Here is a 13,703-nt window from a genome sequence, read left to right on the forward strand (position 1 = left end):
GTATCACTTATAATCTTAAAACGAAATAGACAAAAACACACATTTATTCTTAGATTAAACAATGAATAACAGTACCAAATATACCGCAAAACGTTACAAACTAGACAAAGCCAAACAATACCATTATCAAAAGCTACAATCAATGAAATGCAACGGTTGCTTCATTGGAACTTCCGTGTTTCAAAGCATTTGTATTGAACTTGGTAATTATTAATCAAACAGAATCTCTCAAAGACATGTTACTAAGTTTGCATTTAATCAGTTAACTGTGTGCCTGTTAATAAAATGTTTATATACTAGCTACACGTGTAACAGATCCCTTGTACGGCACGTTGAAATTAAACATTGTTTATGTGGCATTTTTAATTTTGCACGGAATATTAAAGTGGAAATTTTTAAGTAAGACGTAGAGCAATAACTACATACATCTTCATTTAGGATGGGGGACATTCAAACTAAGATGACTAGTTGCAGATTCTCTTTGAATCCATATCTCAGATGTACATTAATTGAATAAATCTTTTCTGTCTTAATAAACATAAATGAAAGCTTTTAATAATGATTTTTATAATTCGAAAAGATAGAACAAGTGTAATTTTTCAGAGTGCAACAACAATACAATTGCAATTAACAAGCACATGCAATTACGTTAAAATATATCTCCATTATTTTCTCAAGAGCACAACGTAATGAAACAGTAAACAATTGTAAAAGAAAAACGACAGTATCTAGGTGAGGTTCAAGCTTACAAATCGCTCTCACTACAGCGTGGCCTTAACCTAGGATTTTCCATTTTATAATAACGTTTAAAATACACGCTAAAGACCAAGGAGCGTCTTTATTAAGGCCCTCGTTGTGAAAGTATTTTATAAAAATTTAAATGAATACAAAATGTGTGAAGGCGTCATTCTTCCTAGAATAAACTAGTGCCCTTTGTTATTCAAGAACAAGGCTAAAAAATACGTTTTACTATGTAAACAAACTATCACGGGAGGCGTTAAGCTGCACTTGAAATACAAGCTTGCAAAATAAAGACGACATTGTCTTTCCGCCCATTGATTTTTCCATTAATTATATAGACGTTACTCAATTCAGTGGATTACAGCCCAGATGTATACTATACATATACTACGTTATATGTTCAGTGCAGACTTATACCTACATGTATGTATTTATATGACTCATATGCAAAATATCATACACCTCGTATTTACTGTATAAACTGGCGCCAACCAATTCGAATTCGAATATGCGAAATACTGGGTTATACGTGCAAACTCTTTCAACCGGTTAATACTAAACCAACACCGATATTCGGCCAATCGACTTAAGGTGATTGCTACGATCTGTTCCCAGCCAATATCCCGCTAGATGGCGCTGAATTCTACATTTCTAGTTTATTTGAGTTTTTGCGTAATTGGAAAAGATTAAGGTCGTAGGAATAGTCATGGCGGTTACTGAATATTATATTTTATTGAAATATGTCATATCATTGCCTTAAAATCCACCCAATTCGGTAAAAAAATGCATTATAACATCTGTCATTGCATACAGGGTCGTTTACACACACAGACGTATACAAAAATGATAAAGATTTAAGTCTAGATGGCGTGAATGTAAAACAAGTAGGATTGTTATAAAAATAAAAGTTATATTTGTTGGCGTAAACTATTTTGTTGTAATTTTGGGAAATAAATAATGTCAAAATTGATTACAATAAAACGCAGTTTTATTTTATTACCTACATTACACTATTGTTTTTTTTTTATCAAAACATGTATTTGAAGTAGCAAATATGATATTATGCTGATCCAAGCATTTTCACTCAAAACTAATATCACTAGTGATTTGTAAAAGTAAATTATTTCAATATACATTTCATAACCAACAAGTAAGAATAATTATTCATACAACAACAAATCAAAAACACTATTTACTATGGAAAAAAAACCAGGAAGGTGAAAAACATATTTACGATTTCGATGCACTCGACTTTTAGTAAAATAATAGGTAAAAATATTATTATGGTTTTGATCACAGACATATCTGTGGTTTTGATTTTAGCTACTAGTATCAGAAAGCTGCGTGTTCAATGCACGTCGGGGTCCCACAACTGTGGAGGAAGGAAGGTAGAATACCTCCATCGAATAAGTGAAGTTTCTCGACATACTCGATTTGCCGGCCGGCCTCAATGAAGATTGTCCGAAAGTTGTATATGTGCTCTGTAACGAAAAAATTTCGCTAGCGCGATTCAGAGTGAGGTGTCGTACAATATACCTAATGAAGTTTTTCATCTTTTTATTTTACTGCAAATACAAAATAAAAATTAAACAATGGTAATGTAAATTCTAAACAAACTACTACCAAAATACAATTAGAACAAAAATCATTTGACTTGTTTATTTCACCCAGAGGCCAGAGGCGGCTCGTGACAAAATTGTATAGGTGTTTACTTGAAATAAAACAACGAAAATACAATAGCGTTCGGGATGATTTATTACAAAAAAATGAGCACCACATTTTATAAATGTCTATAACACTAAAAATTACAAAGTACAGGCTATTTCAAAACGAATTCAATGACTAGGTATCAATAATTAGTAAATCACCGAATTTGCATTCGCGAGCGTAGGTATCCATAGTGTTTGTCACTGACGGTCACTGACCTCTATAACTTATAGTTATAGAGGTCAGTGGTGTTTGTTGTGTAAACATGTATGTATTTGAGTAGTTAGTAGCATATTATATTCTGAATTTCTGATCCATGCCTATTCACTCAAAACTAATAACACTAATGATTTGTAACAGTAAATTATTTCAATAGGTAGGTATTTGAACATTTCCCAACAAGACGTAAGAATAATTATTCGTAGGTATACAAGATACAATAACAAATCTAATACACTATTTATTATTTTATTATTTACTAGCGGTCCGCCCCGGCTTCGCCCGTGGTACATGTTTACGTTTTCTCTCCATAAGAAGTAATAGCTAGAGAGCTAGCGCAAAGCTACCTGTATGTATTTGACCAGACCTGGATTTTTGTGTGTTGATTCCCCTATACCTACTATACATGAGATGAGGAGTCACTAAGCCCAGAGTGGTGGACGGGGCGCGCGCTTAGGTAAGACAGGTGGAAATTTTTGGCGAACTTTGAAACCATTTGACCACGTCTGCCATTTTGATATTTGAAAATAGATTATTATTACTATCGGAAAATAACAATGGCAGACCATTATCACGCGGATAACATTCTGGCAGACACTTATGAAAGTGCTGAAAAAAATACAATTTTGAAAGTATTTGACCAGATCTGCCATTCATATATTTTATTTATTAGGGTCTTAAAAACTTATTTTCGAAACGGCAGACATTTTCATTGCGTACAGACTTCAGCAGACAACAAAACTTTACAGACTTCAGCAGTCAACAAGACTTAGCTTCTACATGGTCAGATGTATATATGTATTACGTTCCCTGACCTTACATCAATGATTTACTTTATTAATGTTTTTATGGTCATTTACATTTAATTTTGAAAACTATGGAATAAAATTTATAAATTTGATGATACAAAACTAAATATACATTTGTAAAGAATCTCAAATATAAAGTTGTGTTGCAAATAACAAATCATCATTTAAATATTTAGTTTATTTCTTTATTTAAGAAACAATTAACAATTACAAAACAACATAAAAAAACACGCATGCATTTATTGAAATGTTCATTCATCATCACTATCGTATGGCGTTGTGTGACTCGTCTTCATAATCCATTGAATCGGATTCTGTAAAAGTAAAACGTAAATTATATAATAAGGAAATGAGTCATTATAAACTTACCTAGTAAGGCAATGCCTTTGATGTCGCACGATGCCGCCGCGCCGCCAGTGTAGGTACTTCTGCTGCTACATGAAAATATGCTAGGGTTGCAACAAATGGGAAATAAAACAATTGTGATTATTACTATTATGATGTAATCATTTATTCATATTATGTACATTCAAAACAATTGCTATTATTAAATCTGATGTAATTATTTTTTCATAAATATATAATTATTATTAATTACATAATATATTGCACTGTGAAATATTTACGTATCACTTTATTTTTGATGTTCTTAATTGTCTTTTATAAAATTTAAGTGACGCATTCGCATTGGGATCAACAATCCGATAAGAAAAGAATGGAGACAACATATACATAGCTTTGATTTCAATTCTACAGATACAAAATATACAATCTATCTAAAATGATACAACGGATGTTTCCTGCGTTTTCTCGTCAAAATACCGAAACAACGTAATTATTGTATAGTAGTTGGGCGTGAAAGTAAAAAAACAAATGAAAAGTGTTTTCCATATGATTATTTATTAAATTTACGCGATTAAGAATAATTTCAACGATACAATTTAGTAACCGAGAATTCAGAGGATTAAAGAAAATACCTGCCTGATCATTTTATCAAACTCTAAAAGAATTATGGTTATTTCGCATCACTCGGTTTATTAGTTTGGTAATAATTATTAAAGGTAGTTACAACCCTAGCCATTGAGTCGAACGGTAGGCAACACAATATCGACTTTGTGCGGGTACATATGGTACATTTCTTCTTGCTGTGAAGCGTAATTATTATTATTAAGATTTTTTAGGCTATTTTGAATCAGCTGTTCTAATTTAATTCTAGAAATTTATTAAAACGTGATTTTTTTAAAAGTATATTATGAGTTTATAAATACCTCAACCAATAGTTATTGTGTCCTATCCTCATTTCTTTATATCTTGGTAGTTAACTAAAGTGTTAAATTTACATAACCTCAACAACAACATTTACACTGCCACTGCACTAAAACTAAACTAACTAGCTCTCTAGCTATAAGAACCATCCTCGTACTTCAAGGGATATAATAAAAAAAGAATTATCGAAATCGGTTCAGCCGTTCTCGAGTTATGCGCTTACCAACACATTTTGCGATTCATTTTTATATATAAGACTAGCGGTCCGCCCCGGCTTCGCCCGTGGTACATGTTTACGTTTTCTCTACATAAGAACCATCCTCGTACTTCAAGGAATATAATAAAAAAAGAATTATCGAAATCGGTTCAGCCGTTCTCGAGTTATGCGCTTACCAACACATTTTGCGATTCATTTATATATATATACTAGCGGTCCGCCCCGGCTTCGCCCGTGGTACATAATATTTACGTTTTCTCTACATAAAAACCATCCTCGTACTTCAAGGAATATAATAAAAAAAGAATGATCGAAATCGGTTCAGCCGTTCTCGAGTTATGCGCTTACCAACACATTTTGCGATTCATTTTTATATATAAGAAGATAAGATTATGTGAAAATAACCAGGAAGGTGAAAAACATATTTACGAAAACATAGTAACATAATATGGCTGTCGCTACAATAATTATATTTCAATTTTATCTTTTTATACCTAGTAGAACTGGCCGACGAATAAAAAAAATCGTATTAGAATAAATACAATAAATTACGGAACAAAAAAAGGATTGTAACTGAATTAGGTATGTTTGTTTCTGGGCGCACCGTTTTCGACGACGCGACGCGCGACGTAAGCGTATAGGTATAGGTACCTACTTTGCTAAAACAAACTAATAAAATTGTGTGTCTGTCTGAAAATTCGGAAAAGCATATTTTGCAAGTTTGTAATTACTTTGATAGTTTACCGATTTATAATAATTGTAATTGTAATTGTATAATATATAATTTGCAATGTGGTGAAATTTCATAAAAATCACGGGCCAATTTTTTGTTTTGAATCCCACCGAAAATATAATTGCGTTATTAGAATAATTAATTACTATACCTACCCACGATCAATTATTACAATATAGTCTCAAATGCATACTAGAGAAATATTGCAATTTGATTCAATTAAAATGCATAGCATACAAAAATAAATTCACAACACAAGAAATTCCGCGCGCAAATCATAGCGCGTGTCAATGAAATCAAGAATGTTTTATATCAAGCCGACGCGGACGACGACGCGACGCCGAACAAAAGTACCTACGACGGACGACAACGCTTCGAGTTGCCAAACAACATGAGTAATAAATTGTTTACAAAAAAAACAAGTTTTCCATTTTTCTGTATGAGTACTGAGTAGACAGAACTTCAAAACGCCACCTGCTACGGTTTATATTATGAACGATTGTTATAAAAATAAAAGTTATATTTGTTGGTGTAAACTATTTTATTGATCAATAATTTTGGAATTTAAAATTGTCAACATTGATTACAATAAAACGCAGTTTTATTTTATTACACTATTGTTTTTTTTATCAAAACATGTATTTGAAGTACCATATAATATTATGCTGATCCAAGCATTTTCACTCAAAACTTATATCACTAATGATTTGTAAAAGTAAATTATTTCAATATACATTTCATAACCAACATGTAAGAATAATTATTATTATTCCTACCTACAACAACAAACCTAAAACACTATTTACTATGGGAAAATAACCAGGAAGGTGAAAAACATATTATTATTTACGATTTCGACGCACTCGACTTTTAGTAAAATATAGTAGGGAAACATAATATTATGGTTTTGATTTTTGCTACTAGTATAAGAAAACTGCGTGTTCAAACTACTTGTTTGTCTGTCTGAAAATTCGGAAGTACTTTGGTAGTTTACCGATTTATAATAATATTGTATATATCGTTGTTTAAAAAATATTCAAACACAATAAAATATGATATATGTACTGATTTATCACTGGTTTCAGTGATGAACTGATGAGTCAATTATAGCCACTATACTTTCGTCATACGTGTGTATGATTGATGTGATTTGCAACGTGGTGATATTTCAGAAAAATCACGGGTCAAATTGTCCCACCGAAAATATAACTGCGTTATAAGAATAACTATACCTACGATAAATTATACATAATACAATATAGTCTCAAATGCATACTAGTGAAATATTTTATTTGAATCAATAAAATAAAAAAATAAATAAAAAATAATAATAATACAAAAATAAATTCACAACACAAGAAAATCCGCGCGCAAATCATAGCGCGTGACAATGAAATCAAGAACTTTCGAGCCGACGCGGACGACGAAGGAGCCTAACAAAAGTACCTACAATCATAGGCGGCTCGTGACAAAATTGTATGGCCGTGTTCACTTGAAATAAAACAACGAAAATAGGTACCTACAATAGCGTTAGCAGTACAAAAAAAATGAGCACCACATTATAAATGTCTATTTATACACTAAAAATTATAGAGTATTTCAAAACGAATTCAATTATTATTTAGCAATAATTAGAAAATCCCCGAATTTGCATTCGTGATCGTATTCATAGTGTTTGTCTACACTAATATTATAAAGAGGAAAACTTTGTTTGTTTGTTTGATTGTAATGAATAGGCTCATAAACTACTGGACATTTTACCAATGTTTGCAAGTTTGTGATTACTTTGATAGTTTACCGATTTATAATAATTGTATACTTATATCATTGTTTAAAAATATTCAAACACAATATGATATAGGTACTGATTTATCACTGGTTTCAGTGATGAACTGATGAGTCAATGTTAGCCACAATACTAATCACTTTCGTCATACATGTGTATGAACTATGATTGATGTGATTTGCAATGTGGTGAAATTTCATAAAAATCACGGGCCAATTTTTTGTTTTGAATCCCACCGAAAATACATATATTACTAATTGCGTTATTAGAATAATTAATTACTATACCCACGATCAATTATTACAATTTACAATATAGTCTCAAATGCATACTAGAGAAACATTGCAATTTGAATCAATTAAAATGCATAGCATACAAAAATAAATTCACAACACAAGAAATTCCGCGCGCAAATCATAGCGCGTGTCAATGAAATCAAGAATGTAATTTTATATCAAGCCGACGAGCGACGACGCCGAACTAAAGTACCTACAGTACCATTTACCTTCAGTGTACAATACAGTTTACAGACCTACGACGGACGAACAATAATGAGTAATAAATAAAAAAAAACATAGTTTCTAAGGTCATTAGTTTTATTTTATTTTATTGTTATTTTCTTTGAACGATTGGAAATGAAATTACTCAATTTTTACACAGAACTTTGATTTATTAGAATTATGCTCATTATGCATAAGATAACGAACGCGAATGCACGACATCTAGCGCGTCAATGTCTAAACATCGCCTTTCGTTTAGACATTGACGCGCTAGATCTGTAATAAGTATATAGTCTATGCGCTAGATGTCGTGCTTTATGTCGTGTTTCGCTTGGCAAAAGTCACGCACACTACTGTAGAAGTGTCAAATTTTTCCGGTATTTTACTGTTGTTTTTCTAAGTAAATATTGTAAATTATTGATTAAAAAGGTCGAACGCGCACACATTTCATTATAGAGAAGTGATAAAATGATTAGTTTTAAAGAAATAGTGTCTGTGTTAAGTGTTTAGAGGTAATCAAAAATGTATGGAGGGACGGTCGGAACATCAACCTTAATCTGGCTATGAGCTAAAATCCCCACGCAACTTGCCGATTACCCTCCAATTTTCCAGTTACCAATGAAAACACAAATTTAGCGTGACTTCTGGTAATTTGTCAATATTGACAGCTGGATCAGCTATATTCAATACCTACTAGCTTTCCGCCCGCAGTTTCGCCCGCGTTTTCAGAGAAAAACCCGTTCCCGTAGGATTTCCGGGATAAATCCTATCCTATGTCCTTTCTCGGGTATCAAAATATATCTATACCAAATTTCATGCAAATTGGTTCAGTAGTTCAGGCGTGATTGAGTAACAGACAGACAGACAGAGTTACTTTCGCATTTATAATATTAGTATGGATTAGTATGGATTGGCTATTTTGTTTACAGTGCGGAATTTGGGTTTTGATTACTTATATAGTATAGATGTTATATAATATTAGCTTCATCTTTTTTGAGGGTATGTAAGTTTGTTTTACAATATTTTATCCACGTCACTTAATTAGAATGCTGCTAAGGTGGTTTACATAATAATTACACGGCATACAGTACTCCAAAATTAATAATGCGCATGCAGATCTTCGCTAATTGTCGTATTTCCGAAAACACTCGAATCATTGAATCGTAAGAGCCCTAAACAATGCACTTGCATTTTACACCTTCTTCAAAAGAAATAGAAGTCAATTCACGGTCATACACAATCAAAAACAAATCGGGCGGTAGGTGACGGTAGCCTGTCAGTCAAAAAACTCAAAAATCCGTCAGTCGTCTTTAAATATTGGTGGTGACTGCACGTGTTCTCTCTGTGTGGAATTATATAGAGCTGCTATTACCTTATATACATACATACCCTTCTTGGTTTTGTTTTCAACTTAGTTTTATATGGTTTAAATGTAAACCTGTGTTTGAAAACCAATATTTATACAATATAAATTTTCTGTTATTTTAACCTTCTTTTCTTCCATCTTTACACCAGCTTCAGTAAATAAAATTTTCCAAGTAAATCAATCCAACAAAGATATATTCGCAATCGTGGGGTTATCAGAGGTTCGTGATCTATGCGCATTATTACTTTTGGAGTACTGTATATTAGTAGATGACTGACGTGACGGACTAAAATTTCAGAACTTTTGACTGGATGAACCAATTTTGAAAATACTCTTTTTATTTTAGAGCAAATGCCTCCCGTTTGACACCGTATAAATTTCGTTTAGTTCTAACAGTAAGGCGATCTAGATTTTTGTTAAAAAATTTGGGTATACTTTGAATCTGACATTGACAAAAACTATGATAAATCTTCTTTTTTCCAGATTGACGCAGAGTTTCGTCGTCGTGAGGTTCGTCTCACGTGCAGCCTCCAACGGAGACTGCACGGGGAATGCTGTTCAGGGCGATTGCCCTCTGCAGCAAGTATCGAGCGCCGCCAGTCAACACGGGCGGGTCATTTGGAGGGCCAATCGGCAGAGGTTCGTGATCACGTGTATTTCTTTTATTGCTTTTAAAATTTATTGTGAATTTACTCACATTGCCGTACCTATTTTTTACAAGTTTTTATACATATTATGTTAATTGAAATATTACCCGTAAATCTGCAACATTTTGAATACTATAAGAAAATTACAACACTTAAAGAAATTTACATTTTCCTAGTATAGTATTATATTATCTGTGATTCTATATATATAAGACACATTTTATAGTTATTTCAATTTAATTTTTTTATTTGTTTAATGTCTTACTAAAACGGCCTTATAGCATAGCACTCATATAAACAATGAGTTAAGTCTTCTCAGCACTATTAGCGGCTCATTGCGAATTCTTTTTGGCGCGAAAATAGCATCTACCTCTGTAGTCTGTATGCAGTCATCTTCTAATTTTAGTTCTAAATATTTAACGAGGCCTAAGTACCGCCTTTATCATTTAAATTATTCGTGACATGATAATAATAAAGCAATACTTAATAGGTTACTTAATATTTTCACTCTTAAGTAGTTAAATGTTGTATCGTTGATATTTAAAAACTATTAAATTTTCTATTGTATTGAACATTAATTAATTTTTATTTATTCTGATTTTTTTTTCTCTAAATTATCATGAATGGAGCTTTGATTTACACTACGCGAATATTATTTTATTTGTGTATGTACTTTCCAATAGTATTTTCCTTCATTTTGCATTATTTCTTTAGTCAACAAATAATAAGCCCGCAGGGCACCTTCTGTCGAGGTGTCGGGGAGTAGCGATCCCGCGGACCTGAACGCTCCCGTGGGAGACCCCTGTCCGGCCAAAGCAAGCTGGAGACGACCAGCTTGCTTTGGCCGGAGGGAACACTGACGATGGGCAGGACCCCCACCTATAGCTTGATTTAAATAAAAGGTTACCGTGACCTCTTATAGTAGTAACTACTTAATCCAGTATGAGAAAGTGACAGTACTAAGACGAATCATGCAGTGCCGTCACTTTCCCCCACACCCCCTCTTATTTGTTTGTATAACAATTACAATAATATAAAATAACTCACGTATTTCTTTTTCGCATCAGTTAAATCCATTATCTGGTAGAACGCTGTGGTCGTGTACGTTGAAAACAAAAGGACAATCACTATAAATAATGTTGAGAACGTTCCCCAAAGAAATGTAAACTTGAAAAGCTGAAAATTGGGAGAATTCATTAATTGAAATAAAGCAATTCAATTTTGTTAGTTTCAAATTCATTTTATTATACAAATCTATGGACTTAATATTTTTGTGTATTATGTTTAATTATTATTATTTCAAAACTCAGTAATTACGTTCCTACGTTTGTAGTTATCTAAAAAAAGTGACGAGTGATTCATAATCGATTTATTTACCATCTATTATTATTTCTTTTTGTTTGAGAAACTTGTTTTACGAATTTAATATTTCATTTTTCTTTGTTTCAAACATTATCGGCCCTGGTCTATGTTTAAACAATTGGCCAAAAAAATCTGTTATTAGTTTGAGCCCTTTTATAATAATATAATACAATATAGGTAGTTAAAAAAATTACGTAATACAAAATTAAGGCTCGCATTCAACATCCAATAAGTAAGAGTCTCATAATATCTATAAAATTGTCTATTGTTTATATCACAGCATCCACGAAATTGCTTATCTTGATACTATATTTTAAATTGTCAGTCATCATTAACACGTTTATATTAGCTATACCTGTATGTTTGTATGCTTCTGAAAGACATTTAGACTCGATTTTGACCCCCTTTTAACGAACACAAATTATAATTATAAGTTTTTACGTTTATCCCAGTTCGATAAGCGTGTTTTTGTCGTGACAACGTCTTATACTTCGATAGAGCCGGCTGCACGCACGAAAAAACATGACTCATGCGGCGTTACCTCGCTCTGAGGCGTTCCATATAAGGCTTGAAGTGCAAGCGAGAGCGCGGAACGAGCGACAAAGAAGCACAATCGGACGTCGTCACGTTCAACTATCGTCAGTAAACCGACTTTACAGACATCCAATTTTTTTTTAGTTTACTTTTAACTCTATTTATTGTTTGTTATTAAAGCCACACAATACATTATTGACACTCAATTACGGTTAATTTTGTTTTTTCATTAACCTTATTATGTACTCGATGGGTGTTTCTATCAATCTTCATTCATGTTCTGCATTATCTACGTAGTAAGAAGTTCTGAAACGAGAAGATTTCTTCAGTCGTGGCGTCTGAACCTATTAAATTTCTTTCGATGTATGTAACTCGTCAGAAGATTCAGCCGCTATGGCTCAACGTCAGTTCATCGAAGAAGTGAAGTTACTCTGAAGATTATCTATTAAAAACGAAGCGAAATGTTTGTCAAGAAAATATGTTAAAGAATGATTCATTTCACCAAGCCGGAACATATCGGTGGGTATTGTTTCCCGGCTGCGGCACGGTCTGGTCCCGGCATGTTGTAAGGAATAATGCACGCTACACGCTGTCGCACCCTGACGTTTTGGCGAATAGCACAATGATTGCACAATGATTGCACATAGCACAATGATGACGAATAGTGGGGCTAAAATTGAATCCGGAGAAGACTACAATAATATGTTTAATGTACGACTATATCTGTGTTAAAGGATGATTCACTTCACTACACCGTACCAGAATATTATATCAGTGGGTATTGTTTCCCGGCTCCGGCTCAGTACGGGTCCGTCATGTTGTACAGAATAATTCACGCTACACCCTGTCAGATTTGCACCGAGCCTGGCCGGGCCAGTCGTCCACGTTACACCGGGCTGTTTCCTCGTATTATTTGTGTTGTATAACATGTTTAATGTACGACTATATATTCTGTGTTTATGGATGATTCACTTCACTACACCGTACCAGAACATATCGGTGGGTATTGTTTCCCGGCTCTGGCTCGGTGCAGGTCCGGCATGTTGTACAGAATAATTCACGCTACACCCTGTCAGATTTGCACCGAGCCTGGCCGGGCCCGTCGTCCACGTTACACCGGGCTGTTTCCTCGTATTATTTGTGTTGTATAACATGCTTTATGTACGACTATATCTGTGTTTAAGGATGATTCACTTCACTACACCGTACCAGAACATATCGTTGGGTATTGTTTCCCGGCTCCGGCTCGGTGCGGGTCCGGCATGTTGTACAGAATAATTCACGCTACCTGTCAGATTTGCACCGAGCCTGGCCGGGCCAGTCGTCCACGTTACACCGGGCTGTTTCCTCGTATTATTTGTGTTGTATAACATGTTTTATGTACGACTATATCTGTGTTTAAGGATGTTTCACTTCACTACACCGTACTATAACATATCAGTGGATATTGTTTCCCGGCTCCGGCTCGGTGCGGGTCCGGCATGGTGTACAGAATAATTCACGCTACACCCTGTCAGATTTGCACCGAGCCTGGCCAGGCCAGTCGTCCACGTTACACCGGGCTGTTTCCTCGTATTATTTGTGTTGTATAACAACATGTTTTATGTACGACTATATCTGTGTAAAAGGATGATTCACTTCACTACACCGTACCAGAATATTATATCAGTGGGTATTGTTTCCCGGCTCCGGCTCGGTACGGGTCCGGCATGTTGTACAGAATAATTCACGCTACACCCTGTCAGATTTGCACCGAGCCTGGCCGGGCCAGTCGTCCACGTTACACCGGGCTGTTTCCTCGTATTATTTGTGTTGT

At 34.0% G+C, this 13,703-nt stretch overlaps 1 protein-coding gene across 1 annotated transcript in view; it reads right to left on the minus strand.

Annotated features, from left to right (window-relative positions):
* LOC149491114 (uncharacterized) overlaps nt 1–13,703 on the minus strand; it is a 52,095-nt gene that overhangs the window by 28,476 nt on the left and 9,916 nt on the right. The window contains exon 5 of the mRNA XM_089700142.1: nt 11,039–11,167. Coding sequence (XP_089556268.1) covers nt 11,039–11,167 — 129 coding nt within the window. The remainder of the gene's footprint in view (nt 1–11,038; nt 11,168–13,703) is intronic.

Source organism: Colias philodice, chromosome 1 (genome assembly GCF_061535455.1).
Source record: "Colias philodice isolate Cphi_HAF_F1 chromosome 1, ilColPhil1 Martin Lab GWU primary, whole genome shotgun sequence".
Taxonomy (NCBI): Eukaryota; Metazoa; Arthropoda; class Insecta; order Lepidoptera; family Pieridae; genus Colias; species Colias philodice.